The sequence below is a fragment of the Periophthalmus magnuspinnatus genome, chromosome 9 (genome assembly GCF_009829125.3).
Source record: "Periophthalmus magnuspinnatus isolate fPerMag1 chromosome 9, fPerMag1.2.pri, whole genome shotgun sequence".
NCBI classification, from domain to species: Eukaryota; Metazoa; Chordata; class Actinopteri; order Gobiiformes; family Gobiidae; genus Periophthalmus; species Periophthalmus magnuspinnatus.
This window is the reverse complement of record NC_047134.1, coordinates 34,235,244-34,262,118: the sequence shown is the minus strand read 5'-3', so window position 1 is coordinate 34,262,118 and position 26,875 is coordinate 34,235,244. Positions and strand designations below refer to the sequence as shown.

The 26,875-nt window shown below is 39.1% G+C and overlaps 3 protein-coding genes across 4 annotated transcripts; 1 reads left to right on the top strand and 2 right to left on the bottom strand.

The window, feature by feature from the left end:
* Positions 1-949: 949 nt before the first annotated feature.
* On the bottom strand, positions 950-9,020 carry ppef2a (protein phosphatase with EF-hand domain 2a). The gene is made up of 16 exons (XM_055224253.1): positions 8,999-9,020; positions 8,786-8,913; positions 8,352-8,406; positions 8,097-8,272; positions 7,230-7,344; positions 7,104-7,150; positions 6,170-6,336; positions 6,004-6,040; positions 5,093-5,242; positions 4,378-4,710; positions 3,625-3,810; positions 3,252-3,394; positions 3,084-3,190; positions 2,470-2,636; positions 2,317-2,404; positions 950-1,203 (listed from the first exon to the last, which is right to left on the bottom strand). The coding sequence occupies exons 1-16, from the start codon at positions 9,018-9,020 to the stop codon at positions 950-952; spliced, it is 2,175 nt and encodes a 724-aa protein (XP_055080228.1).
* Positions 9,021-10,649: 1,629 nt separating this feature from the next.
* LOC117376669 (flavin reductase (NADPH)-like) lies at positions 10,650-13,176 on the top strand. The gene is made up of 5 exons (XM_033973189.2): positions 10,650-10,733; positions 10,925-11,120; positions 11,752-11,953; positions 12,035-12,199; positions 12,615-13,176. The coding sequence occupies exons 2-5, from the start codon at positions 10,983-10,985 to the stop codon at positions 12,770-12,772; spliced, it is 663 nt and encodes a 220-aa protein (XP_033829080.1). The 5' UTR covers positions 10,650-10,733; positions 10,925-10,982; the 3' UTR covers positions 12,773-13,176.
* Positions 13,177-14,338: 1,162 nt separating this feature from the next.
* On the bottom strand, positions 14,339-26,707 carry LOC117376664 (long-chain-fatty-acid--CoA ligase ACSBG2-like). 2 transcript variants are annotated; one of them, XM_055224344.1, is made up of 15 exons: positions 25,474-25,568; positions 24,830-24,895; positions 24,534-24,754; positions 23,252-23,535; positions 21,875-21,963; positions 21,284-21,404; positions 21,125-21,205; positions 19,815-19,964; positions 19,200-19,367; positions 18,814-18,995; positions 18,235-18,468; positions 17,494-17,711; positions 16,524-16,663; positions 16,211-16,454; positions 14,339-15,037 (listed from the first exon to the last, which is right to left on the bottom strand). In XM_055224344.1, the coding sequence occupies exons 2-15, from the start codon at positions 24,883-24,885 to the stop codon at positions 14,949-14,951; spliced, it is 2,277 nt and encodes a 758-aa protein (XP_055080319.1). In that variant the 5' UTR covers positions 24,886-24,895; positions 25,474-25,568; the 3' UTR covers positions 14,339-14,948. The 2 variants fall into 2 exon arrangements, with proteins under 2 accessions (XP_055080319.1, XP_033829074.1); XM_033973183.2 differs by lacking the exon at positions 25,474-25,568 and adding an exon at positions 26,633-26,707 and having other exon boundaries at positions 14,396-15,037.
* Between the last annotated feature and the right edge of the window lie 168 nt (positions 26,708-26,875).

Below are 26,875 nucleotides of genomic sequence, written 5' to 3'. Positions count from 1 at the left end.
TATTCTCATATTATTATAGTTTTTATTGCAAAACATAAGTTGAAAAAATCAAGTAGGATTTCCTCTCCACAGATCCGACTCGTTTGCTCTGTGGAGAAGTTAAATAATATACTATGAAACGATCCAGACAAAGCAAAAACATCTTGTGGAGAAAGCAGGTGCCACGTCCTACACTGGAAAAGTTACACAAAGTTACTTTAAAGAAAATGAACATAGTTTGAATCAAATCAAACAAAGACGTGAGATACGGATGAAAAACACTGTTATTGTTTGTGGCAGATGCTTAGTGGCCTTCTGAAATAAAACAACTTTTATGTCAAAATAATAAAACAAAAAGAACAGTGAAGTGGAGCCACAGCCTTGAACTGGAGAGGCCCATTCTGCCCCCTGTTGGTGTGTTTTATAATGCATCTGAATGAAACAATAAAACATAAGACAAGTACTTAGTTATAAAATAAATAATACAACACAATAATATTACCTAAACACAGGGCGACACATTCATTTTTAATTCCATCAATGCAGTAAAACACATAAATAACAAATAATAATGCAACCTATAATACAAAAATATATATCTATACCACACTGATATTGTGTATTGAATTAAGTTGATTAAAATGGCAGTTTTATGATTATTTTTGCTTCATTTTTCAGGTTAAGTTATATGCAGTTGTGCTGTGCTAAATCTAAGGCACAAAAATATAGTTATATCAGTATATTTGGAGTATATTTGTGTAGTTTTATAGTTGCAAGGTACGGTAAATGTGTAAAATTGCAGAAAAATGCCTTATAGTTGCATAGTCTAAAGGATATAATCAGCTCTGCTCTTTCCAAGCCTGAATGTTTGTCTAAATCCCACATGATCCTTGAAGGCATCACCCACGTCTTTAGTGCGTCACGGCAGCTTGTTTTGGCCTCATCTTCACAGTTTAACATCTTCTACTTTTCAAATGTTGGGATCTCCTTCAAGTTTGGTCAGATCCGTTGCGGTTCCCATAAACATGCTGCGGCCTCTTTCCAGACGACTTTTTTTGTCCGTGAGACGAAAAGCCTCCATGAACTCGTCTATGTCGATGCAGCCGTCGTTGTTACTGTCTATGGTCACTGCCAGGTCAGAGATGGCCTCGTCAGTGATCTCCATCTTCAGGTAGATGCTCAGAAGTTTCCACGTTTGTCTGAAGTCCTCGATGGTGATGAAACCTGAGGAGACAAAGAGACAGTTTCACAAACACAGAGCCCCAGTCACTAACGTTACCCTGACTTCACACATGAGCAGAAAAGAGAAAAGAAGAAAGAGAAATCAGATCTAACGTCGTTCACATGGGATTCTGTTCTGACGAAATGAAGGAAAATGAACAGGTCCATGTATGAATGAAATGGAGTTTAGAGACAGAGAGACAGAGACAGAGAGACAGAGAGACGAAGAGAGAGAGAGAGAGACAGAGAGAGAGACAGAGACAGAAAGGGAGAGAGGGGAGAGGGGAGGTGAGCGAGATGAAGAGGGACAGAGGGACAGAGGCACAGAAGGACAGAGGGACAGAAGCACAGAGGGACAGAGGCACAGAAGAACAGAGGCACAGAAGGACAGAGAGACAGAGGCACAGAAGGACAGAGGGATAGAGGGACAGTGGGACAGAGGGACAGAAGCACAGAGGGACAGAGGCACAGAAGAACAGAGGCACAGAAGGACAGAGAGACAGAGGCACAGAAGGACAGAGGGATAGAGGGACAGTGGGACAGAGGGACAGAAGGACAGAGGGACAGAGGCACAGAAGGACAGAGGGATAGAGGGACAGTGGGACAGAGGGACAGAAGGACAGAGAGACAGAGGCACAGAAGGACAGAGGGATAGAGGGACAGTGGGACAGAGGGACAGAAGGACAGAGGGACAGAGGCACAGAAGGACAGAGACACAGAAGGACAGAGGCACAGAGGGACAGAGGCACAGAAGGACAGAGGGACAGAGGCTTTTGCAGGCTGTGGTGGGGGATGGAGAGAACAGTAGATCACTGGGTTAATCCTCTTCTTAACTGGAGGAATCAGGACACTGCTCTGTCAGGTGCTTAAAGGTGAAGTGTGGACAGTGTCTTTAACCCACACACACACACACACACACCCACCCCCACACACACACACACGGTGCTCCTTAAAAACCTTTACAAACATTGTGGAACTTTTCTGTTATTGCTTTGCCTGGAATCTTCAGTAGTTTCATATTTAATGTATCTATGTGGCATTAGTTTATTGCAAAAAGAAAACAAGTGCATCTTTACCAAACGGATCATGGCTGTAGTTTTGTTTAATACGTTTTACCTGAGTTGTCTGTGTCTACGATCCTGAAGATGGTCTCGATGGTGGAGCGATGGCGATACAGCGTCTCGATCAAACCCTCGTCGATGTGCTGTGGACACATTTATAATCATCAATAATAATCCTCATAGATCAGGACATGTCAGTGTCTCTTACGTCAGTCTGAGGTTTTTTGATGGTGAGCTCGTTGAACCACTCGTAGTAACTGATCATTCCTTCACTGGATTTACACGTGACGAGCTGCGAGCGCAGCATCCTCCAGGGCAAACCCAGATGCATCACACTCTCCACTGCTTCAGCCCAGTCGCTCAGATTTATCAGACCTAACAGCAGGACAAAGGGTTTTTACATTTCTTATACATTCACAGGGGATAAAATATAAACTAAAGTGCATGTGATTAAGAAGGAATCACAAAAAATGTCTGATGAAAGTAGGCCTAAAAGTTTTTTTTTTGTTTTTTTTTTAAATGTCCCTTATTTGCTTTGAACAGTTTTGCCTAAACAATCACAATAAATGTTTGTATGTTTTGCATTAACACTGTTATAAAGCAGCATCTTTACAAAAGATAAACTGTAGTTTCTGTGAAACCATTGGCTTTTGTTCTGCTCAACTGTTGTAGCTTTATTTGTTTTTTATTGGGCATTTAAGTCATTCACAGAGAACACAAAGACACGCGCTCACATTTCACATGGCGGGACGGGGGTATAACCATAACACAATGGGACAGAGGAGTGTGATAGTGTCGAGTTCCACCTGAACAGCTCCACACCTGTGTTTTCTGTGTCATACACTCTGAAGGTACTCAGGAGGTCAGACTTGTGCGCAAACAGCTGTTCTCGTAGGACTTTGAGGGCCGAGCGCTCAGTGCGTCCCACACTGCAAACAAAGAGATAAGAAAGTGAATCATAAAAGCTGTTTTGATGATATTTGCACAAACCTCTGTCTGACGGTGAGCTCCCGGGTCATACTCGTGGCCTGGTATTGGACCATATAAGGCACAAGGTCTGGCCCCAGCTTCACGTAGGCACCTCTATTGCTTCCAACATCGTAGTAATTAGACGCAGAAAACAAAGTCAAAACCTACAGGAAAGAGAACGAGAAGTTAAAAATATCAACTGAGAATACAACATCTCATGGCTTTTGTATTTTTAGGTAAAACACATGTGGACAATGACACATAAATACAACAAAATAACAGACCTTATGCTAATATAAATGATCAGGTTCAACAGTGTTTTTCCTTTAAACTATTTGTAAATGAAAGTCCACAGAGATAAGTCCTGACTCGCCCTGAACTTCTCTCCTCTCACCTTGCGGTTGTGGCAGAACTCGTATCCCTCCTGTTTACACTCGTGGGAGCGGATCAGCAGCTGCAGGTTGTGTCTGTTCAGGAAGTACTCGGTCACGTCGGGCCCCCAGTAGCAGCCCCCGCCCCTCACCTCGTTGGGAATGCAGCCGTCCTGAACCATGGGGTCGCTCCATAGCAGGTCTAGGATCTATGGGCAAACAGATTATACTATTAAATATTATTAAACTGAAGGGATAGTGTAGAGCAGGGGTGTCAAACTCAATTTCACCGAGGGCCAATTTGCATAGATTTAAAAAAAAACAAAAAAGACTGTGTAACTGCCTTTCTACTGATAAACTGACATTTTAAGACAGTCATACATTTTAATTTACCTTGTCGCGGCCACATAAAATGACATGGCGGGCCAGATTTTGCCCCTGGGCTTTGAGTTTGACACATGTGGTGTAGAGAGTATTATTACAGTGTGTTCACAGTCACAATCCTACATTTACATGTCAAATAAAACTGTATCGTGAAAAATTATTGAAGTAAACACATTTAAAACAAGAAATCTAAAAATATATTAAATTAAATATTAATCTCACAGCAGATAAATTGTTATTGAAGGCATCTCTCCATAGAAAAACAAAACAAAAATGCCATGTGCAATAAAAAGAAGGGCTGTTCTACTCACATTTATAAATTAAGCGTTATATTTACAATAACAACGATTGTATTTTAGACTAAAACACCAAACATTGTTCTCGTGCTTCACCTGTTTCCACTCCTCTTTGGCGTTGTCGCTGTTGACCGACTGTATAGAGACACACTGTTCATTTTCATCGTTCTGGTTTTGTTCTTCCAGGTGGAGCGTTCTCCTCCTGCACAGCTCCACCTCGTCCTCCACTTTCTCTCTGATCCGGTCCGAAAAGTCCTGGAGCGAGCGGTTCTGGAAGTTGCTCCGGGTCCCAAACGGTTTAGGATACGTCATAGAGGCTCTCCGCTGCAGGAACTTACTGTTGGACCATTCCTCGTCCGCTTCAGAGTCGATGGACATTCCAGCCGAACTCGTCACTCTTCTTTTTGGAGGCCTCAAAGCTGAAATATACTGAAAAAAAATTTAAAAAATGTATTTATTTTATTCTGCAGGACTGTTTTTAAGGTGCACTATGCAACTTTTCTGGTAACCTGCTTGTCTTCACAGAGATGTTATGCTTTGACTGTAATGTTCCGCAGTATGGTATTAAAATTATATCTGTTTCCATGGAGAAAAGCAGGGAGAGATACAAATCAGGTCTATGGAATGGGGGACCCAGCCCACAGAAATAATCCACGTTTATTAAAGTATGAAGTAATAAGACCCGTCATTACAAGATCAACACGTTTAATCCCAGTAACATCTCCATGGAAACAAGCCCCAACCGAAAAAGCTGCATCACGGCACCTTTAGATACTGATTTAAATTCTGCTTTACACCACGTCCTGCTCACTTTGTGCCTGTCGACTCTCGCGATGATGCCGAGGTCGGTGCTGTCGGAGATTCCACCGTGAATCACCAACACTCGCTGATCAATCACTGTCGCCAACGGTAACCAGCTGAAAATCTTCTGCAGCAGCTTTAAAATGCGCTTGCCGTGCATCTGAAGAGAGAAACGTGATCAGTTTGTACACGATTTTACAGAACAGAACGTAAATCTGACCATGTTACAGACGAATGCACCGTTTGGGAGAGGAACGCACAGGCTGTTCCTAATTTATGACACATTTGTATATTTAGACTGAAATACTTGATATCACAAAGTACAACCTTGAATAAGTAACGTTTCTACAAATAATTACTGTTGTTTTGGGTGATACAGAAAGAACAGGAAGGACAGAAAGGACACGATTAAACAATAGATTAAAAAAGAGAAACACTGACCCTGTTTAAATATATTATGTCACTGATATTGTTTATGTGAAATGAATGGATTTATTTTTTTTTATTTTTTTTTACATAAATAACTAAATAAAATAATGGAATAAAAAACGTGATATATTTAAATACGTTCAACATTTAATTTTTTAACTGTACACAAAAAAACCCCCTTAAAATTATGATTTAATTTAAGATTTAAATTGTAAAAAGTGACACAACATGAATAAAAAGGGTCAATATTTCCATCTCTACACTAAAATAAACACATAATTACATCCCTATTTATAATTATTATGTCATCTTTTCCCATTTCATTATTTTATGTTGATCCAAAGCAAATACTTTACATTTTAAGAAGAAACTGTTTACAGTGATTTGACAAAAGATAAATTGAAAAAGGTGACATAATATGAATAAATAGGGTCAACAGGTTTTATAATGTAGTGTAGCCTCTATCTATCAGACGAAAAACAACAAATATACCTTATATTTGGTTAAAACTTCTTTGGTGAAGCCATACCTTTAATGGAGGTGTAAAAAATCATTACAATATTTACAAATGTCCTTATGTATTGCTCTTGTTTACACAGTCTCTGCTCTACTCTCTGTTTTATCTGTTTTGTCTGTTTTGTCTGTGTTCTGCTTGTACCTCAGGTTAACGATGTGGTCCTCGTGGTTTCCTCTGTTCAGATAAACATTGCTGGGATACAGCAGGAGAAATGCAAACAGAATAATGAGGATCTCGATGGAGTCGTGTCCACGATCCACAAAATCTCCATTAAACACGTAGGGCTTCTCCAGAGACGGCATGCCATTCTAAAAAACACGAGAAACTGTCAAAAAATCTCTATATACAAACTAATCCATACAATAACTGACAATGAAGTGATACATATTGAGCATTTGTGCTGAAAAAACAACCAATGGAACAGTTTTGAACATTTATGAATAGTTTTTGTTCTTGCTCTAAATCTAAACAAATGTAAGACCAAATGAGGATTTTACAGAAACTAGTTTTAATTTGAGTTTGAGTTTTTTATTATGAAATCCTGTATTGATTATCCGGCCTTTTCCTTAACACTAAACAACATATAAACACATAATATGAAACTAATAGAGATGGTTTGGACACATTTTACTTTTGTTTTTGCAGAAATATCATGATAATTCGGGAGAAATATCATGAAACCAGAATAAAAAGGGACAACGCATTTTGAAATTTATCAGGAAAATACTGAATCATATAACCATGAAATAAAGTAGAATGACAGATGTGTCTTGTAATTGTATAAATAATAATTAAGTAAATGTCATAATTACATGAGCCACAGTTAAAGGAACAAAAAGGTGGAGTTTTTTGTGTTTCTCATCATTGAACAGGGACAAAAGGTAAAGAAAAACGTTATGAAATCTGACGTTCTATAAAGTTTTCATTTGTTATTGAAGGATCCAGTCAAAAATGTTCACTTTGAAAGATAAAGGAACATAATCCACCTTTTAAGCACAAGTTTCCGTGTGATTTTCACCTTTTTATTGTGTTATTATTGTGCTGTAAAGTTTGATTTTACTTGACACTGACTAACCTTGTAGAAAATAAGAAGCAGATCTTCCAACTGGCCGTGCAAATCACCTTTCACAAAAGAGTATTTCAAAAACACATTATTATAAAACCTGTGGTAGAAATGATGTAAAACGAGGCAGCCGCTTACCACAAATAGTTATCTCTTTGCTCTGACAAGTGGAAATGCGGTTGATGTTTGGCAACTTTCGGAGCAGCTTCCACGTCTCGAGAAGCAGCTGGAGGATGTAACGGGAGTGCAGTTGCTACGAAGAGAAAAACACAAGTATTTGAAGAAGTCAGACGCTCATTTCTGGTAATTAGTATTCAACTATAACACATGTAGATCATTATTATTTCATTTTGTTGATTGTGAACTGCAATTTTGATCTAAAACAACTTAATAACAGAAAAAAGTCCATTAAATTCCTGTTGAAAACCACAGAACTGACCCTTTATATTTCACTGGAACCAGAAGCGGATTTACATTTATGTGTTTTTATTGTTGAAAAATGGCTTTACCCCTACACACATGATCCGAAGTCTGATTTTTTTTGAATAATCACTTACTTAATCAACTGTATTAAGTAAAAAGCAGTGGGTGGAGTTAGGAGGTAGGTGAAAACAGACCTGTCAAGCTTTGAATGCAGCACAAAACAGGATTACTCAAACATGCATGAATCACTCTAAAAAAACAGCTTTGAGTAGATTTTGTGCTTTTCTGCAGACTCTCACTCCCTGCTTTGTCCCTGTTATCTTGATTTGTGTCATCAGAGGTATAATACTCCCTACAACAGAAGCATAGTTAGACGGTTGCGCACTAAACTGGAACGGACACTAGCAAAACATCTGAAAACATCTGGAGGATTCATGTCTCTGGGGGCTGTACTGATGGTAAATAAACTTCACGCTTCTTCTCTTCAAATCTCAGGCTTCTACAATTTATTCTACAACAGTTTCTCGTGAGGTAAACGTCTGTAGTTATCATTTTATACGTCCCCTTTAAGTATGAACGTACCTTTTTGTTCCTAAAAGCCTCCACCAAACCCATGGCCTGCTCCACCGTCAGAGGGAAGGTTAAGTGAGGACCGGAGTAGATCTCTGGAACCTCAATGTTCTTGTAGCAGAAATAGCGCTCCCATTCTGCGTCGCGACACACATCGTTCTCTCTGAAGATGTGGGAGATTAATTTACCTACAAAACAACAAAAACTATATTATAAACTGTAAAAAGAGAGCGTCGATTTCGCACGTAGAGGAGGTAAACATCTTACGTTCATTGCTTGATGGAGTGAAATTGTCCATGAGATACCCAAGGAAGTTGTAAAGCTGAAAAGAGCAAAATAAAACATTGTGGTTGGTCTTTTTTGAATTTAAAATCAGTCAAAAACATCAAAACATTGAAGAATTTGTTTATAATTGAGCTGGAGGGAAGGTGAGGTACAATTTGCAGATTTGTTGACCTGGTTTCTGGTTCATATCTGGGTCTATCCACATGAACTTTTGACAATTAAAAGACATTTAAGCCATAATATTGATATGACAAGTTGGTGGAGCTAAGACCAAACAAAGAATGAGTAGGTTCAACATTTGGGGATTGTAAAGTTTGATGTTTCTCTCAAAAACAGAGTTACGTAGATCTCTGCTCTCGATCTGAACTCATGAAGTCTTCAGATTACCTCCCACTTGCTGCTGTTGTGGCTCGTACCTTGATCTGGGCCTGTTCTCCTGAATATTCGATGGACTGGAAGATGTGCCAGGTGCATCTCCGCCTCATTTCTGTCCGAGCGACGTACTGACGATACCATCGCTGTATCAGGACGGCTGCTTTTATGGCTGAAAGAGTCGCACGAGATACATCAGAAAAATGAATACTGCAAATCTACAAAGTCCATAACTACAGGAGCTGATTAAGACTTACTTGTAACAGCTTTGTGTTGCATAAAAAGAAAAATGAATTTGTTAAAAAGCAGAACACATTACATAAGTTGTGTTTAAGTTAAGAGTGTTACCTTTTCCTGGGTGTTTATTAAACTGGCTTGACTTGGAGACCCCACATCCCATGTCTGTCTCTGTGTAACACAAAGTGGAACTAGTTTAGACTTTCTGTGTATAACTGCAGTACAGTCATATTTCTATAACAGCCACAGTGTATTTGCATGAAAAAGTACTTCTAATAAATGAAACAATAACTGAAAAAATCTACTTTGTTCATAGAAACCCATGGTACATTTCCTCCAAAACACCACAGTGTGACTTTAATCCACTTCCTGTGACGTGGACAGTAGGCCTTCACGTGGCTCAGGCGCAGAAGAGCGACCTTTTAATCTCTTTATCTGTTGATTCACTCCTGACCTTCATTATTGGCCTCAATACTAAAGGAGGAGACGTTTCAGATTCATGAGGCTTACATTAGATATTATGTTCACCATATAATGTTATATATGTATCTAATCACACAAGCTTTGCATAAAAGTAGGCTAGTAGTCAATTTTCAAAGTACTACAAGAGGGAATTAGGTTACCACATGATTTCAGGATGAAATGCTCAGAATAGACTCAAGCTGCAGGAATATGTCAGAATATGACGTTGTGCAGTGCATTTTACCACTGACACTTAACTGGCTGGTGTTATTCACAGATTAGTCAGTCATGTTAGAAGTTATTACATAATTAAATTGTAAAGAAATGTACTCACATGATTAACTTCTATAACCACCAGCTCCTAGTTTGTTCAGCTGTCACATTTAGAAAGTCCACGTCCCTCAGGATCATGTTTGAGGAACCTGCACAGCTCATCACAACCAGTGGAAGGATTCAGCCTGCACCAAACTGACAGGCCTCTTCATGGGTGCAGCTGTGAGTCCAGTGAGGCCAGTGTGTTTCCAGGGTCCAGTCTGGTCCAGTCTGGTCCAGTCTGCTCTGTGCTGCTGTGTGGGCTGGAGCAGGTTTAGAGTCTTGGTGTGATGCATGAGCTTCAAGTGGATTACACTAATGACTTGATGAGAGCAGACTGCTCTTAGGGCTCTGCAGCAGTGAGTCTACAGCAGAATGTAAAGAGGTAAAAGGTGAAGACATTATATTATATCCAATGAGTTTTAAATAATCCCTTTGCCTTGGCTTTAAGCATTTATTTATTTAAACTTACCTTAGGGGTGGTTTGGATCATTAAACCTGCAGACATGTTAATTTTAGAATTAGATAGAACTGAAAAAATGCAAACACAGTCACTATTTATTTGATTTCTACATTTGCAAAGATCTTTGGATAATGATCCTGACACATTCCACACATTTGGCACCTAATAGTAAATCTCTAGTCTTAACTTTTACTCTTTAATAACATAATACATGCAAAACATTGATTACTTATCTGCAAAAATCTGTTAAAAATAAGCAGCTTTGGCAAACACGGCGGAACACAGAGGTTCTTGAACGCAACATTACGCAGCACTGACGCTCTTGAACACAACTCCGCTTACATACTGTGGGCGACCATGTTTTGAAGGTGATCTCTGCAGAACCATTGCATTTATGTCACTTATTTCAGAATTCCCCCTTGTTTTACTTCATGCATAAGACACTAGGACCATATGCAGCTTTTAGACCTTTAGTTAAAGTTAAGTTAGTGCAAGTATCTTTCTAGAAGTGCAGACAGGTAGGTGTTTTTTCTTACTTCCTGAACAGAAACAAATTGGGCAAATTAAAAGTGAATATTATTTTATATTATTATTTATTATAGAACAGTTGCCATGTCATCTGAGCTGTTGTTTTTTTTTTACTAGAGTGTGTGGTTCTTTCTTTTCTTTATTGGAGCAGAATCATCACTTCTTTACACTCCCCAAACAGGAAGTAACCCAGAGCTGCAGCAGTGACAGGAGAGAGTGCACAGAAGAAGAGGAGTTTCATGATGAAGATCGCTGTGCTGGGAGCCACAGGGCAGACGGGACTGTACTTGGTCCAACAGGCTCTGGACCAGGGCCACTGTGTCACTGCTGTGGTCAGGAATCCGGCTAAACTCACTGTGCAGCATGAAAATCTCAAGGTAAAATGTACAAAGTTTATATGATCCTGCTGCTGTTACTGTGCAGGGTTCAAAGATCAGTATTGTGTTATAACAATATGATACTGCATAATCTGCCTGATAGAGGAGGGAAGAGTAGGACTAAACTGAACAGAAAGATATAATATTATTCAAGGAGAAGTAAAGAAGAAATCGAACAGTAAAAAGTAGAGTAATAAGTAGAGTCACTATGAGGGTAACTGTAATAGCACTTTATTTACATTCTGGGCGTAGGCTCATGTTATGATGTAAATAAAGGACAAAAGACACAACATTTTTGTAGAAACAGACGTAAAGAAATGGAACTAAATCAAATCTGAAGGAGAGGAGTAAGAAACACAAAAGGCCGATTTATTTAGTATTTTCACCGTGTGCTTTTATTGCTTTTGTAGATTAACTCACACTAGAAAGATTAACCCAAACTCCAAAGTCATTATTCAAGCAGGGGTAAAAATATTGTGCTAGAAAATTACTATGAGAAGTTTGTTAAACTTTTATTAAAAAACAGAAACAAACCAATCTAGTCACAGGTGAAACTTGGATCCAAAACTCACTAAACTGCCGTAATAAAACAAACGCTGCTAACTAATGATTTTCCTCTTTTCTCTTTAAGGTCGTGGAGGCAAATATTTTCTCCGCGGACAGTTTGAAGAGCCATTTTGAAGGGCAGGATGCCGTCATGTCCTGCCTTGGTTTCCCCACTTCTTTTTTCTCCGCAGTGACGGGCTACACCAGGTCCATGCACGCGACGGTCAAAGCCATGAGAGAGGCCAAGGTCAACAGGCTCATCACCATGTCGTCCTGGTACACGGAGCGTAAGCCTCACACACAGGTCAAAGGAAACGCTGAAATCTAAAAAGTCACTAATCCCATGCATCACTTTATCTGTTTAACAGCCAACTCAGGGTCTCAGTCGCCGTATATGATCCGCTTCCTGTTGCTGCCGATGATCCGGAGCATCCTCACCAACATGTTCCAGATGGAGCAGTTTCTGCAAAAGACCAGTGACATTGACTGGACTGTGGTCCGTCCACCCGGGCTGAGAAACCAGTCTGCTTCAGGTGAGCGGTGAACCATGTGAGAGTTTTTAATCAAGTGGAGAAGGGACTGGGTGATATGGGAAAAAGGGACAGTATTGTAATTTTTTGATTCATAGATTTATTAGATTTTGAGTATTAAAAACTAATAAATGGCCTTTAAATCTTATTTTGATTATCAAAAACAACACAGATTTATACAGTTTAACACAAAGCACTGCAGTATATTCCATGAAACTCCTTTTACAGAGTATCAGTATTAAAAAGCACTAAACTAATCACTGCTGATGATCACGAGCCACATGCTGCATTTTATCACAGACTGAGCTATTCAACCCTTTAATTTGCCATTCCCAAACTGATCAGGCCACATTTCTGTTCAAATAGAGACTTTGTTTTGCTCTGTCACGCTGTTATTGTGATGCTTCTGTGTCCTCAGCTCTGGGCTTCCTGACACATGAGGGCTATTTCGTCCCGGGCAGCGGCGGGGCCCCTGTGTCCAGCGCAGTGGCTCGAGGGGATGTGGCTCGTTTTATGCTCTCACAGCTCAACAACAACGCCTGGATCAAGAAGGGAGTAGCTATTACCACCAACTAAGCATCAGCCAGTCCAAATACAGACATATATGCACTAATTTACATTTTTGTATCGTATTTACATTTGCTTTGTAAGATCATAAAAATGTGGCTTTATCTCTTTTCAAGGGAAATGACATGAAGAACTAAACTGTAATATTCTGACATTTATTGCTAAAATATGCACTGAATGTTGTGTCTGCAGAGTTCATATTTAATTATGATTCTGAGTTTCCATCATTTCTAACGTTGCCTTATAAAAACTGCCTTTGTCTTGAGTATTTTTTTTACAGTTGTATTACTTGAGTTTAGCCACATGGGTGCGTGATTGTTCTACTCTGACCACAGTGAATGTGACTTTTATTATTATGACTTTGCTTATACAAATGTCACAGCAGAATGTCTAAAATAAAAAATATAACTTTTCTGTTGTCTGTTTTATGTCTTCAAGAAGTCTTCGGACTTCTCAGAGCAGTTTCTGAAACATAATTGTACTTGAGTAAAGTACATATTTGAGAAACAGTACTCTAGTAAATTAATCTTTCCACTTTCATTGACAGAAACTTCATGCTGAAAATATTAACTGAGGAATATTTGTGTCTCTGGAACTAAACCCTTTTTATTATTATGTGGTCTTAATTTTTTCCTTTATTGTCTGATACATAATTCATTTTCATTAACTTCCAATAAATCACACCGTATTTGATTAGTACTGGAGTAATTCTTAGTACTGGAGTAATTCTTCAGGTCACGGCTTTTGACAACAACAAAGTAATGATTAAATGAATGACTCATTGATAAAAGGTAGTGACGCTTGACGTGTTTCAGGAGCCCACAAAAGTGAAAAGGGAAGTGCAGACAAACCTGTACAGTGAGTGATAACATGAACTAAATACCTGTCTCCTTTATTCAACCGGGCACAAAGACACGTGTTATTATCGTCTCTGTTCATCCTGTTTTGTTTGTTCATGTAATTTGATATTTTCTCCTCATGTTCTTCAAGGAATGGTGCAGCTTTTACAGTGAAATTCTGCAGGTGGTGAAATTATGCACTGAACTTTGGAAAAATAATAAAGAGGCTGCAACTATATATATGTTTGAGGTAAATTTAAATAAGTTCCCCTTAAAGTACATGTTTCTGATACTTGTGTCAGTGGGTTAAGAGATAAGACTCTATCAAACATTATATCTGGAATGTCTTTGCAGCATCATCTGAAACCTGCTGATCAAGACAGTAACATGAGCTGCGTGTGATTGCTTTTCTTGAAACAATCTGACTTTTCCACATATTTTCAGAAAAAAAAGATGATTTTTCTTTTACTTTCTTCCTGAATTGATGATGTAGACAGTAATTATGTTATGTCCATGTCGCTGGAGGAGGAGCCGGTTCTGTTACATGCCACGACACGAGTCTCTGTCATTTTCTAAATTGACCTTCAGCTAATTGCCTGTGTTTAGTAATGAAGTTATGAATAATTCAAAAGTAAAACAGAAGCTTTTCCATAACATTATTGGACATGCACTTTGCTGTCTAGGTGAAATGTCACAAACTGTATTCAGTATTTAAAGAATGACACAAAAAGTAAGTACAAGATTCAAATCTGCAAATTTTATTGACAATTTTGATAAAACAATTATATAATATATACATTTGTTGAACTGTACATGGAGAGCACATAGTGGAACTTTCATATGCACAAGAGCAATTTAAATAGAGCTAATAAATACAAACGGCCTATGAGGCATTCGTTAATATCTGAAAATTGTCAGATTTATGAGTTTATTTATGAGTTTAATTCAAAACACATCATCATAAAATCACAGTTTGTAAAAAGCCAAAATTACCAAAAAAAATACTACCACAGGCAGAGCAGTTGGCTTTTCTTTGATATTATCAGTTCTGGAAGAATATTAATCTGCACTAAAATAACAATATTATGCTCTAAAAAGCATTTGGCTTTGTTTAGCTTTTTATTTACAAAAAGTACACGGCTATTAAACGGTGTCGCGTCGAGTTGAAAATACAACTTTTACAAGAATTACATAGCAGCACAAACTCACAGCTTCCACAGTTATGCTCAGAACACATTTGCATTGAAAAGTGGGTCAGAAGATCATCTATAAATATATGATGATTGTTCGGGTTTGGGCACAAGGAAACGTCTCCTTAAACACCTCCTCTTGTGGGAGTTTTTGGGTTATGGTTTGTCTCCCACCGCGTACATGTCGTTGATCATTTCCTGGTACATCTTGACGACAATAGGCCTTCGGAGTTTCATCGTGGGACCTGCAGACAAAACAAAGAACTGCGTCATTCAGAATGTAGACACACGTGTGAGGGGTCGACAGTGCAGATGTTTAAGTAACACTGTTTTGAATTCAAGCCTGGTAAAATAAACTGTTAGCAGAGGAACCTTTAGTTTTAATACATATACCGATATCGTATTTTCTGAAGTATAAGTCGCACCAGCCAAAAAATGCATAATAATGAAGAAAAAAACATATATTTCACATATAAATCACATCTGAGTACACTGTAAGTCGCACCCAGGGCCAAACTATGAAAAAAGTGCGACTTATAGCCCAGAAAATACGGTACTTTAAAGCTGAACTATGAACTTTTCAGGTGGTGGAATCGCATGTTACTACTTTGACTGTTATGTTCCACAGTATGGCATTAAATGTATCTATCTACATGGAGACAAGAAGGTGACAATGCCAGGACAAGTTACAGGTCAAATCTGTGGAGAAATGACCCCGCTCACAGCTCATATGCATGTTTTTCAAGGTATTTTGCGCAATAAAACATCAGTAATTAAGCAAATACTAGACAGTTTAATGCCATATTAGGGAACAATCTGAACATACCCGTGGAGAAAAGCAGGTGAAAAGCAGTGGTGAGTTTAGATGTGCACACACCATGTCAATATCTGGACTAAACTATGAGTAGAACAGGATCAAACCAAGTCTACAAAAGAACTTGGCACAAACTGGACTCAAACCAGGACATGGGTGAAGACAAACTTAGGCAATTACATGGATTTGAGCAACTTTTTGCACTTTGAATTTCATTACACCATATTTTAAGCTTACACAATAGTTTTTTTTACATAAAAGTATGTGACTCGCCCTCTCTGGCCAATATGTAACTTTTTAGGTTGAAGGACAGTTAACGTTTCAATCAATGCATTATTTTTGTATTGAAACATTATAATTGAATAAATGAAAGATAAATAAGTTTAATGGAATAATGTGGGACATTCCAGCCAAAGCAATAACATCTCCAAAGACAAAAAGTTCCAAAAGCTGCTATCTAGACTGGGTTTTGAGTTGAACGCACCAGTTTTTGTGGTTAAGACATAGTTTTCAGGTGAGACGGTGGCGTAACTTAAAGGTCTATTAAACTCTGGTTACACATTAACAGAAAAACACTTCCTTCAGTCTTGTGTGTCTAACTTACCCAACTCTCCCCCAGAGATGGAGAAGTCTCGCTCTAGAATCACCCACTTTTGTACGTTCTGGGCTCTGGATGTGGCTTTGGCATTGACGCGCTCAAATCCCTCTTGGATGGCTTGGTAGATCGCTGGCTCCTTATTGGCTACGATCTCTGACACCTTTGTCGCCGTGACGTTATGTCGCCGGCAGAAGTCCAAAGCCTCTGGACTCAGGTCGTCAGTGGGCTCACCGTTATCGTCGACAACGCACTAAAAGAAAATACCCGTTAGCTGCTTCTGTGAAAATGCGGTTATAGAGTCAAAGGAAGCGCGAGTTACTTTGAGCGTGAGAAGCATCGACAAGAATTTGAGCTTGTCTCCGATCAGCATGGCGTTACTGATGATGGGGACTTCAGCCTTCAGTGCGTCTTCAATGGGAACAGGAGGGATGTTCTCTCCACCTGCTGTTATGATCAACTCTGTAACAAAAATAAATAAAATAAAGCTTTAATTAACCACAAAAGATGAGCGTTTTAAAAATGTTCAAAGTAAAGACGAATGCTCTTTCAAGGATGAGGGGAAAAAACTCGGATAATAGTGACTAAGTAAGAACAAAGTACCATTTACAAGGTACATTTTCTGGTAGAGGGTCCGGCATTCGCTTTGTCTGGAATATTCCACAGTATGGCATTAAAATTACAACGCAGCAAGGCCAAGTTATAGCTTTGAAGAGGTGACCATGCTCAAAGAAAGAATGTGCTGTTTTTCAGGGCATCTTTTGCAATAACAACCCCTGCGATTGTGAGTGAAGTATAGATAAGTTTAATGTCATACTGCGGAACTTTCCAGGCAATGTCATAACATCTCTCTGGAGACAAGCAGCGGGTGGATTATCATTCAGAAAAAGTACATAAATATGATCTGAAGCAGCGTTTGACAGTGCTCTGAACGCCTTTGTCACTGCTCTTTACTCTTTAGGTCATTTGTCTCTGTTCTCCAACTATAATGATTAGGATTTGAGTTTTTGCGATACTAAAAACACTGCATTATTCATTTGTTCCTCACATTCATGGCAGTTATGCTCTCGACGCAGCTGCCCTGGGGCTGACTGACAGATGTGGCAACCAAACCGCTCAGTTACCCACCACATTCATCTGTCGTCGGCTGTTCCTGTTGTTACGAGATACATTTACTCTGCTAAACAAAACCAGGCTTAGCTGTGTCTTGAGTGTATGTTTTTATCAGCTGCAAAGTCATAAATGTGTCATGATCCTCACAAACATCATAAAAGTCTTTAACTGCACCTCACCCTTTATCCGTCCTGTGATGTAGAGAAACCCGTGCTGGTCGTGTCGTCCCAGGTCTCCCGAGTGCAGCCAGCCGTCCTCATCCAGAGCCTCTGTGGTTTTATCAGGCATGTTCAGGTATCCCATGAACACGTGACGGCCCCAGAAACAAACCTCTCCATTCCCATCTTGGTCCGGATTTTCCAGTTTTGTCTTGCAGCCTGGCATCACCTTTCCACAACTAATCACAGACACATGTCAAACACACTCTGACTGTCGTCTAAATAAACACCCACATAGGCTTCACAATGTTCTACAAATGTATTATCATTTCAGATGGAGGACAGGGGCCTGTGAAAGATTATCTGTTGGTAATTAATTTATGAAAGAAATCTCCAAACTGAAATGTTGAAACGTATTCTTTTGAAGGACAGGATCCACAGCTTTGAACATGTGTTTTCTTGATGTTTTTGTGTTCTATCCTAGATTTTGGGCATTTAATGTTTTGTCCTACTTATAATTAATCTGAAATTATGAATCCTCCAGGGTAATATTTTCCCCAAATACTTTTTACATTTACTCTACTACTTTGTACTTCTGCTTAAGTAATATTATTCTCAAGGTAACAGTACTCTTTTTTGAGTACAATTTTTGGCTACTCTATCCATCTTTGTTTTCACATGAACACAATCTACTGATTTGCATATCACGTTTACTGATTTACATATCACGTTGTCTAAAGTAAACGATGAGGAGGCACTGACCCTGTGAGCCTGAATGAAGTGGGCACAGAGACGGTGTGAGGTCCGGAGCTCTCGCTCATGCCGTATAACTCCATCAGAGGCAGGTTCAGGCTCATGAAGTACTCCAGAGTTTCTTTGGTGATGGGCGCGGCTCCTGTCAGACACAGTTTGCAGCGATCTAGACCCATAACAGCGCGCACCTTTTTGAAAACCAAACTGTTGGCCAATGTGAAGCCCCACGGCACGACATTCTCCCTGTGAAACACAAGTAAAGCAACATTCTGGAAACTGTTCTAGAATAGCAAGATAAAGCAATTACTTTATTTTATTACCATCATAACTCATATTTTAGCACTATTCTGTGTTAACCAGTGTTTAAGATGTGATTTACTGCGTGTTAAGCTCCTGTGTTCAACGCCTGTGGATAATTAAAGTTGGTCTGAGTAGATCTAAAGCTGAACTAAACCAAACCAGGTCTGAAACAGGATGAAACACATGTCAAGTCTAAATATTTAAGTTATAATGAATAGTAACATTTTACCACATACTAACACACTGTAAACCCTGTATTGATGTCAAACATATTCACTCTCCTCTCACCCATTCATGGCACTGTAGTTGTACTGCAGCCCGATGGACTTGGCCCAGTCGGCGAATCGTCTCCTCATGGGTGAAGCCTTGACCCCAGCAGCTTTCATCTTTTCCTGCATCTTCTCCCAAACTCGAGGAACCCCCAGAAAGGACGTGGGCCGCACCTCTTTCAGGGTTGTACCTAGAGATCCCTGGAATAAATAGAAAACCAAAATATGATACATGTTTTTATAGAGCTCTGGATGTAAAAAAAAGAAAAAGAAAACAACCTTTACATGAAAATCAGGTTTGAAGCAGCAGTTTAAAACATTAAGTCAAAATGAAAATTCTTGGACGTGTGATGACATAATCCCAGCCTCTAATGGCCATGTGTTTCATATTTGATTGAAATTTACCTTGAGAGCATCTGGTTGTGCGAAGTACGTGGTCCCTCCGTATCTCATACACATCCACATGTCGTTGACTTGTGCCGCGGCGTGGCTCAGCGGCAGGTAACTGATTAAAACCTCCTCTGCGTAGTTGAGATTGGCCATTTTACCTGCAGCCAGTGTCGTCCACGTGATCTAAGAGAACGAATAAATGTTCATAAATAAAAGAAACGTAAATGTAAATGTTCTGCTGGATGATCCACCACCTGCTGGTCTCAGTGTTATTCCTTTGTCTGAAATGTTCCACAGTATAGCTTTAAACTTATCTAACTTGCATTTACTCTAATACGTGAATTGAAAACCACGTTGAAAACCATTAATTCTTAGTCAGTGAGCTCGCCTCTCCAGAGATCTGATCAGTAACTCGCCCTGGTGGTGTCACACACTGAACGTCACCAGAAAAACTGTACTTTAAATAAATGTGTATGTCACACTTTTCACTGTAATATGTAAAAGTATTTAAGTGTAAACATGTTGAGTAGATTTACTTTTTGTTTTGGATCAACATAAAATAATGAATCATAAAAATATTACATAATCTAATCTTTTTAAATCAAATGAGTCCATTTCATCTAGACTCACGTTGTCGTGGCTCAGCATGACGCCTTTGGGGTTCCCCGTGGTCCCTGAGGTGTAGATGAGCGTGCAGCACTCGTTCGCCCGCAGGCTGCTGATCACAGCGTCCAGCTGCTCGTTGGGCACATCCTCCCCGAGCTTCATGAACTCATCCCACTACAAAGAAATGCATAAATACACTTTAGGGAAACGTGTAATCGTTACTCATTTGGTGCAGAACAAGACATTTGACAAAGGCCAAATGAATCATTCAACTAAAATGGAGACAAACATGAACACACTTTTAAAGTTAAAAAAGTGAACAATGAGGAAAGCTACAGGGCGATACGGAGACAGAAATCAAATATATAAATCACAATACTTTTTTTCTCATTAAAAACAAAATAAATGACTTTCATTTTAAATTTCTTGAACATAAACAAAACAAGCTTTTATATAAATTAGTCCAGTTTATTTCTATCATTTGAACTCAGCTCTAAACCATTTGCTTTTTCTCGATTAAAACAAACAAAGCTGCTTGTTGCCATTTTAAATGACTAAGTCTCAACTTGATGTGTCTGATTAGTTGCATATTCCTGTTTACACATAAAAACAGTGAGTCTAGGGATGTGAGAAGGAAAAGCATTGACTCAGAAAAAGAATTTACAAAGAACCAGGAAGAAAAAGACGATGTTCACGCTTCCCTCAAAACTATTACTAGAACCTGCTGCTTTTTGTCGTCTTTATTGAAAATTACTCATTATTATGATTATTTAACATGATTTTCTCAGATGATGAAGGTGATACAAGAACATTACAGACACGTTTGTTTGGAGGAGCAAAGGCGGCGCTAATGTGTCAGTGTCGCTGCTCAGTTCATTTAGAGCCTCCTACCATGTTTGCTTTACTGTTTTGAACTAATTTAAATGTATTAGTGTAGTGATTTATAAAACATTATATGGATTTTTAATTTTTTTAATTGCCATTTAAACATTTTTAGTCGACTTTAGGGGGGCAAATGGGACAAAAATCACTGAGAGAGCTATGGGGGGGATTTTGGTCAGTCTAGGGGAGGCTAGAGGTGCTACTCCTGTAAGAACATATAAAGTAGTGATATTTATCCAAGCTTGGGATCAACAGGAAGCCTATAATAGACTAAAATCAAATCAAAATCTAAAATAAATAAATACACTAATAAAAAAACCAATATAACTTTAGTTCGGTATGTGCGTGTGGTTGAACAAAAGCAGTACATTTCTACTTTGATCCCCACATCTTTGCCAGACGAGTTTTAAGACACTATATCTTCTCTGTTTTTATTTTTTTACTGCACTTACTGTGTAGAGGAACGGCGCTTTCTGGTGCAGCTCACCCTTGTATTGAACAATGGCTTTGAGGTGAGGAAGTTGATCTTTAACCTGAAGGAACAGATTGTTTTTAGATTTATCTCGTGGCCTGATAACACAGACAGATGCTGAACTTGAGTAAACTCTTACCTGCAGAATCTTGTCCAGTTGCTTCTTGTCCTCCACGACCAGGACGTTGGCCTCACAGTTTTCAGCCACATACTGACACGCTTCAGGGGAGTTTGTGGTGTAGATGCCAGCGGCCAGACCACTGCAGCGAACCACAGAAATATGTTTTACTTTTTGCTTACATTACATTAGATTCTTTGTTTTTCTATCTTTATTTATACAGAGGAACCCAATAAGAGCACTTTGGTTCTCTTTTTCATGCACGTCCTGCTTAAAACACAATGTAAACAGAAAAACAAACAAGTATAAGTTCATATAAAACTTTAAAAACAGGTGAATGTGTGTGTATCCTCCTTGTACATCAGTGTGTTTACATGTTTTCCTGCCAGTGCCTCTTCACTAAGTCGTGTTTGCAAATAAGAATTAGCCGTTAAACTTTTACAGATCAAAATAAAATGAAAACATGTGACAGCAGCATTTAACTGGATTTCTCCTAAGTGTAAAAAGTGTGTGTTTATTTATAGAGTTGTTCCTGTTTTCGACACCTGCAACAAAATGTCCTGTCAGGAATTTTATCCGTACAAATTATATATAAATAAATCTATTTCTTACCCGGCGAAAATGCAGCCAATATCTGCAATAAACCACTCTGGAGCGTTGAATCCTAGAATTCCCACACCATGGAAGCGCTCCAGTCCCAGCTAAAACCAAACATAAAATTATAAACAAACACAAGTTATTTCAGTGTTGTTTTAATGTTACTGTAGCCGAGCGTTACTTTTGACCTACATTTCAAAAGCTTTGCTCGGTACAGGCTGCAGACTTGGCTGTGAAACTGGAGATGTAACACAAGATGTATTTTTCACACACCCAAGTGTTAGTTTTCAGCTGCAGCAGTGCGTTTAGAAATAGGTAATAAAGTAAAGGTAAAGAGACGCCGATGGATTTGTGTGAACTGTTTTTCTTTGATCAGCGCAATGTAAATATAACTAAAGGACAAAAAGGAATTTATCATTTTATTTATTTATTATTTATTTTCTTTTTGATAATCCCTAAATAAAGAGTCAGAAATGTCCTAAAAAGTGACTGTAAATGTTTCGTTTCTTGACTTCACATATTTCTATTCTCTTCTCTGTTCTTGAACTGTGCGTTACAACACTGGAATTTCCCTATTCTGTGTCAACTAAAGGTTCCCTGATTCCCTTCTGTTATGTTATTATGTTATCTTGTTTTATGATACTTAAATGTGCACTATGTAACTTTTCTGCTGGTGGTGGAGGAGCCATGAGATTAAATGATCTACTCTTATCTATCTCGGATTTATTTAATTACAGCCATTTTTATTGCTCATAAAATATCTTTAAAAACATTGTTACGGCCTGTTCATAGACCTGATCTGTAACTCGCCCTGGTGCTTGTCCCCGTGAAGACTGATACATAAAGGCATACTGTGGGACATTTAATCTGGGCAAAACATTGGAGCTTTATGGAGACGAGGTAATGTTCAGTTTTTGCATTCCTTCAAAACCAAATTTTTTACATTATCCTGTAGACGACACGTGTTTGTTAATCATTTAAACTGAACATTTAATCCCAGATCACATGACCACATCAGGAAAAGGACGGGCCGCACAAAAACTGAGACGGAAGCATGATTTTAGATGTTTTGCTTCATAAAAATGGAAAACACTCCAAGGAAAAGCAAAACTGGACACTTTGGTGAAGCAGTCGCAGTTTAATAATCTGGAAACAAACTTTTATCCAAACACCTGCTCCTATTTTTAATGTTTTATATGGACTTGTGCACTTGTTTGTTTTGTTTTTTCTCCTTGTATTGTATTTTAAACTGCTCTTGTTGGGTTAAATAAAGATAAATGAATAAATCTTGTGCTTTACGTTGACTTGCTGACTGACTGGATGCTGCTACTGTCTAGAAAAACACTCAGCTCAGACAAAAGCAGAGTAAACACTTGTCAAGCGTAAACGTACCTTGAGGAAACTCTTAGCAGCTGCACGGCACTGCTCGTAGTACTGCCTGTAGGTCACGGTCACCCACTGTCCGTCCTTCTTGTACGCCAGCGCCGCGTGATCCCCGTTGTTTTCCACCGTCTCCAAGAACATCTGATGAGTGGTGATGGGGGTCTCCGCCGCCGGTCCGGACCCCTCCATCCTCAGCCTCACCGCCTCGTCTCTGCGCGTGGTCCATAGATGCTCGGCCGGCGCCAAAGTTGTAGCCAAACCCGTTGAGGACAATGGAACTGCTTTGGGTTCCTCTACATTAGGACAACAAGGACAGCCCCGTTTAGCGGCCATGGAGGACGACTCGGAGGTAAGCAGGTTGTTGTAAAGAGACAGACGCCGCTCCCCTGTGACTTTTAATGAGCTGCGGAGCTACGGACGACCTGAGGGGCGTGTGACCGGAGCGACGCTAAGTGCAAATTTACGAGAGAACGGGGAAGGGACACCCGAGACAAATGAGGAAGCCGTGGAATGTAAAACTCAAAACAGGTTTGGTCACAAGTGCTGTTTCATAAAGTATTTGATGAGGTTTAATCATTGGTTACGGTAATAAATACAGCGTGTGTGACCTTAATGAGGTTAAACTAGGGCAAAAGGGCAAGATGGAGGGAAAATATTATGCTTTTGTGGTTTATTTTGAGAAATGGGGCCAGTTTGAACCTTTAAAATACACAGATAAATTAATATACTATTCTTAAGTTGCGCTGATCTCCAGTTTGTCCACTTGTCTGCTTAACTATTCAGACTATTAAAATGCTGCTGTTTTTGCACTTTACTGATGGAATAGTGTAATTTTGTCATTCTGGAGCAAATTATTATTACTTTCTTATCTGATCTTATGAAAAAATACAATAAATACATAAAAATTGGCTGTTTTACGTAATATTCTTCATATATTCTCCATATTTTTGGACATTTTCCTGATTTGCTAAAGTGTTGACTGCAATAATTCATATTTGTGCATGTGTTTAGGTTTTAGAAGTTTTAAAATCTCGACTGCATCTCATTCATTTAAGTTAATCCCCACGTGTCTTCCAAAACAGATGACGTGGTGTGAGGAAATGCTGAACAAATGTGCGTTTAAAGTCGCATAAACACCACACACTGCATCAAAACTGGAACTAACGGAGACTAAACTCTTCACTAAACCAGGACCAAACCAAATCTACATCAGGACTAAAGAGATCTCAAACCAGGACCTCATCAGGACTCGTGTGAGCGCACCCTCGTGTCCACAGACATGTTTTTTTACCTGTTGAACTCTTGTGATTGGCCTCTTCGGGAGCAGGTGTTCTGGGAGGTTTGGTTGGAACTGTGATGTTGCTGCCTGGATGTGTCTCCTTCTTCCCTGGCGACGACGTAGGACAGACTCCGTTTTCCACTACAGAGCCGTTCCCCATGGGTTTTTCTACTGACGAATCAGACGTGACTTTGTGCTCGTCCCCCAAGATGGTAGAGTCGGGGAGAGCGGTGCTGAGAACATAATCAAAGGACATTTTACACTGATGGTCTTTATTTAAATACATTTGTCATTTAAACTGTTCGTACCTGTCCTTAGAGAGGTCCAACACCGCGACATTGCCTCGTTCTAATTCGGTGCTCATCCTTCGTTAACTGGAAAAGAAAAAAAGATGAATCAATATAAATCCCTTACACCTGAATTTCAAAATCTGGCATATTTGCTTTTCGTTACAACAGATCAAAATGTGGAAATATTATAGTTGTGCCAAAGAATACTGCAGTCTTTAGTCTGCTTCCTTGACCTTCAACCTTTGACCTAAATTACCAAAAGAAAAGTCAGCAAAACCAATTGTGTCAACATTAAACAAAGTGCCAACAGTGATAACAAAGGATCAGGCAGTAAAACAGCGCCATCTAGTGTCAAATGTACCAAAGAGGAAACGCTGCACATCAAAATGTTCCATAGTGAGAAGAGTAAGTGTGTGACATATGGTTTATAATGTTGTTTAAGATACTGAGATGATTGATTATGTAAAGTTACAACAGATAACAGCGTCAAAGTCAGTTTCACACCAGATTAAGATCAGTCTATCCAGCACTAACCTGACCTTCTAAGATAACATTAGGCTAGATTCCTTTAGCACAAAGTTCAAATCACTTGCAAAACTATTAAAGAATGAAGTAAGCGAGATGAGGATTGCAGAAAAACTTGCAACATGACAGTACATTACCCCGAATCAATATCCAATGACGAAATTCAAACTTAAAAGTAAAAAACCGGTCTCCACGTGCCAAAAGCGCGCCTTCCTGCTGCTTCCTTCCTGAGGTGGGCTGTTCAAAGAATGACTTGGTTTTCAGTTGACGCAACAATAAACAGTAAAACGTCCGCACATAAAACAGGAGGTCGCGTCTTTAAGTCATGTGTTCGTTTCCATTCTGCCCCAGAGCCACGGCAGGAAAAGCACAGACTGTGTGAGAATAAAGTCACACTCTCACTCTAAACGACCCAATCCAATCTATTCATTTCATCCTGCAATTTAACAGAATAAATATAAAGACTCCCATGCAACTATAACGTGGAAAAGCCAACAGAGGATTCAGTGTGACCATGGCAACACAAATCAGCTGATGACCTGCTGCAGAGACAGTGCCAGAGTCAGTGAGAAATACAGGAAAAAATCTCCTTAAAATGAGACAAAAATGATCCAAATGTGTCACACAGCTTTGGCTTAACTACAGAACTCTTTGTGTGAATAAAAGTTCAAACATTACGAGAATTTCTATGACCTGTAGATGTATAATTTGTCAGTTTTTAAGTCGAACCAGATCATCAGCTGAATCAATATTTGAAGCTGACATCACATCCACCTCATTTTTCAGTATTTTTCCAGTATCTGTGTCGATTTCCGCTGTGAGTTTCAGATCAGAGCATTCCTCATTTTGCGGATTTGAAAGTGCACGAGCTCCTTAGCATTTAAAAAAATATTTACAAAAACTGCAAGAGGCATTTGTGACACAAAAAGAACTGAAACTTGCAGTGAAAGGTCATATTTCTGCATTTTTGTGGTGCATTTGACACTCAATTTATGTTTGGTAAGAAGCTTGAATCTAAGTTATAATATTTACAAGTTTTTACAGGTTTTTGATGACTTTTAAAAGCATCTGAAAGGTTAATTTAAATTAAAAAAAAGAAAGAAAAGACTGTCTAACAACTGCATATAAGACAAATACACGTTTTTTATCTATGAGGGAAATGACTTTGTGGAAAAATACAAACTAATGCAAACTATTCTTCAAAACAAATAGTAAAAAGCATAATAAATTCAGAATAACACGTGTAATAAATATGTGTCAAGTGTAAATAGTAAAAACACTTTGAATGAGTCTTACCTTCAGTTGAGTTGGTGCAGTGACATGGACTGATCCTCGGGGCAGAGGACTGGACCTTGATCCAAGCAGAGACTCTGGAAATGAATCACCGACGGGACATTTGTGTGAACGTTTTGTATATGTCCCGCTCGCTCTCTTATGTAACGACCCACACACCTCCGGACGGGGCAGAGGGCGCCCTGACCGGGTCCAAACTACACCAGGGGTTAGACTGCCCCGAGAGGAACTACAAGACACACACAG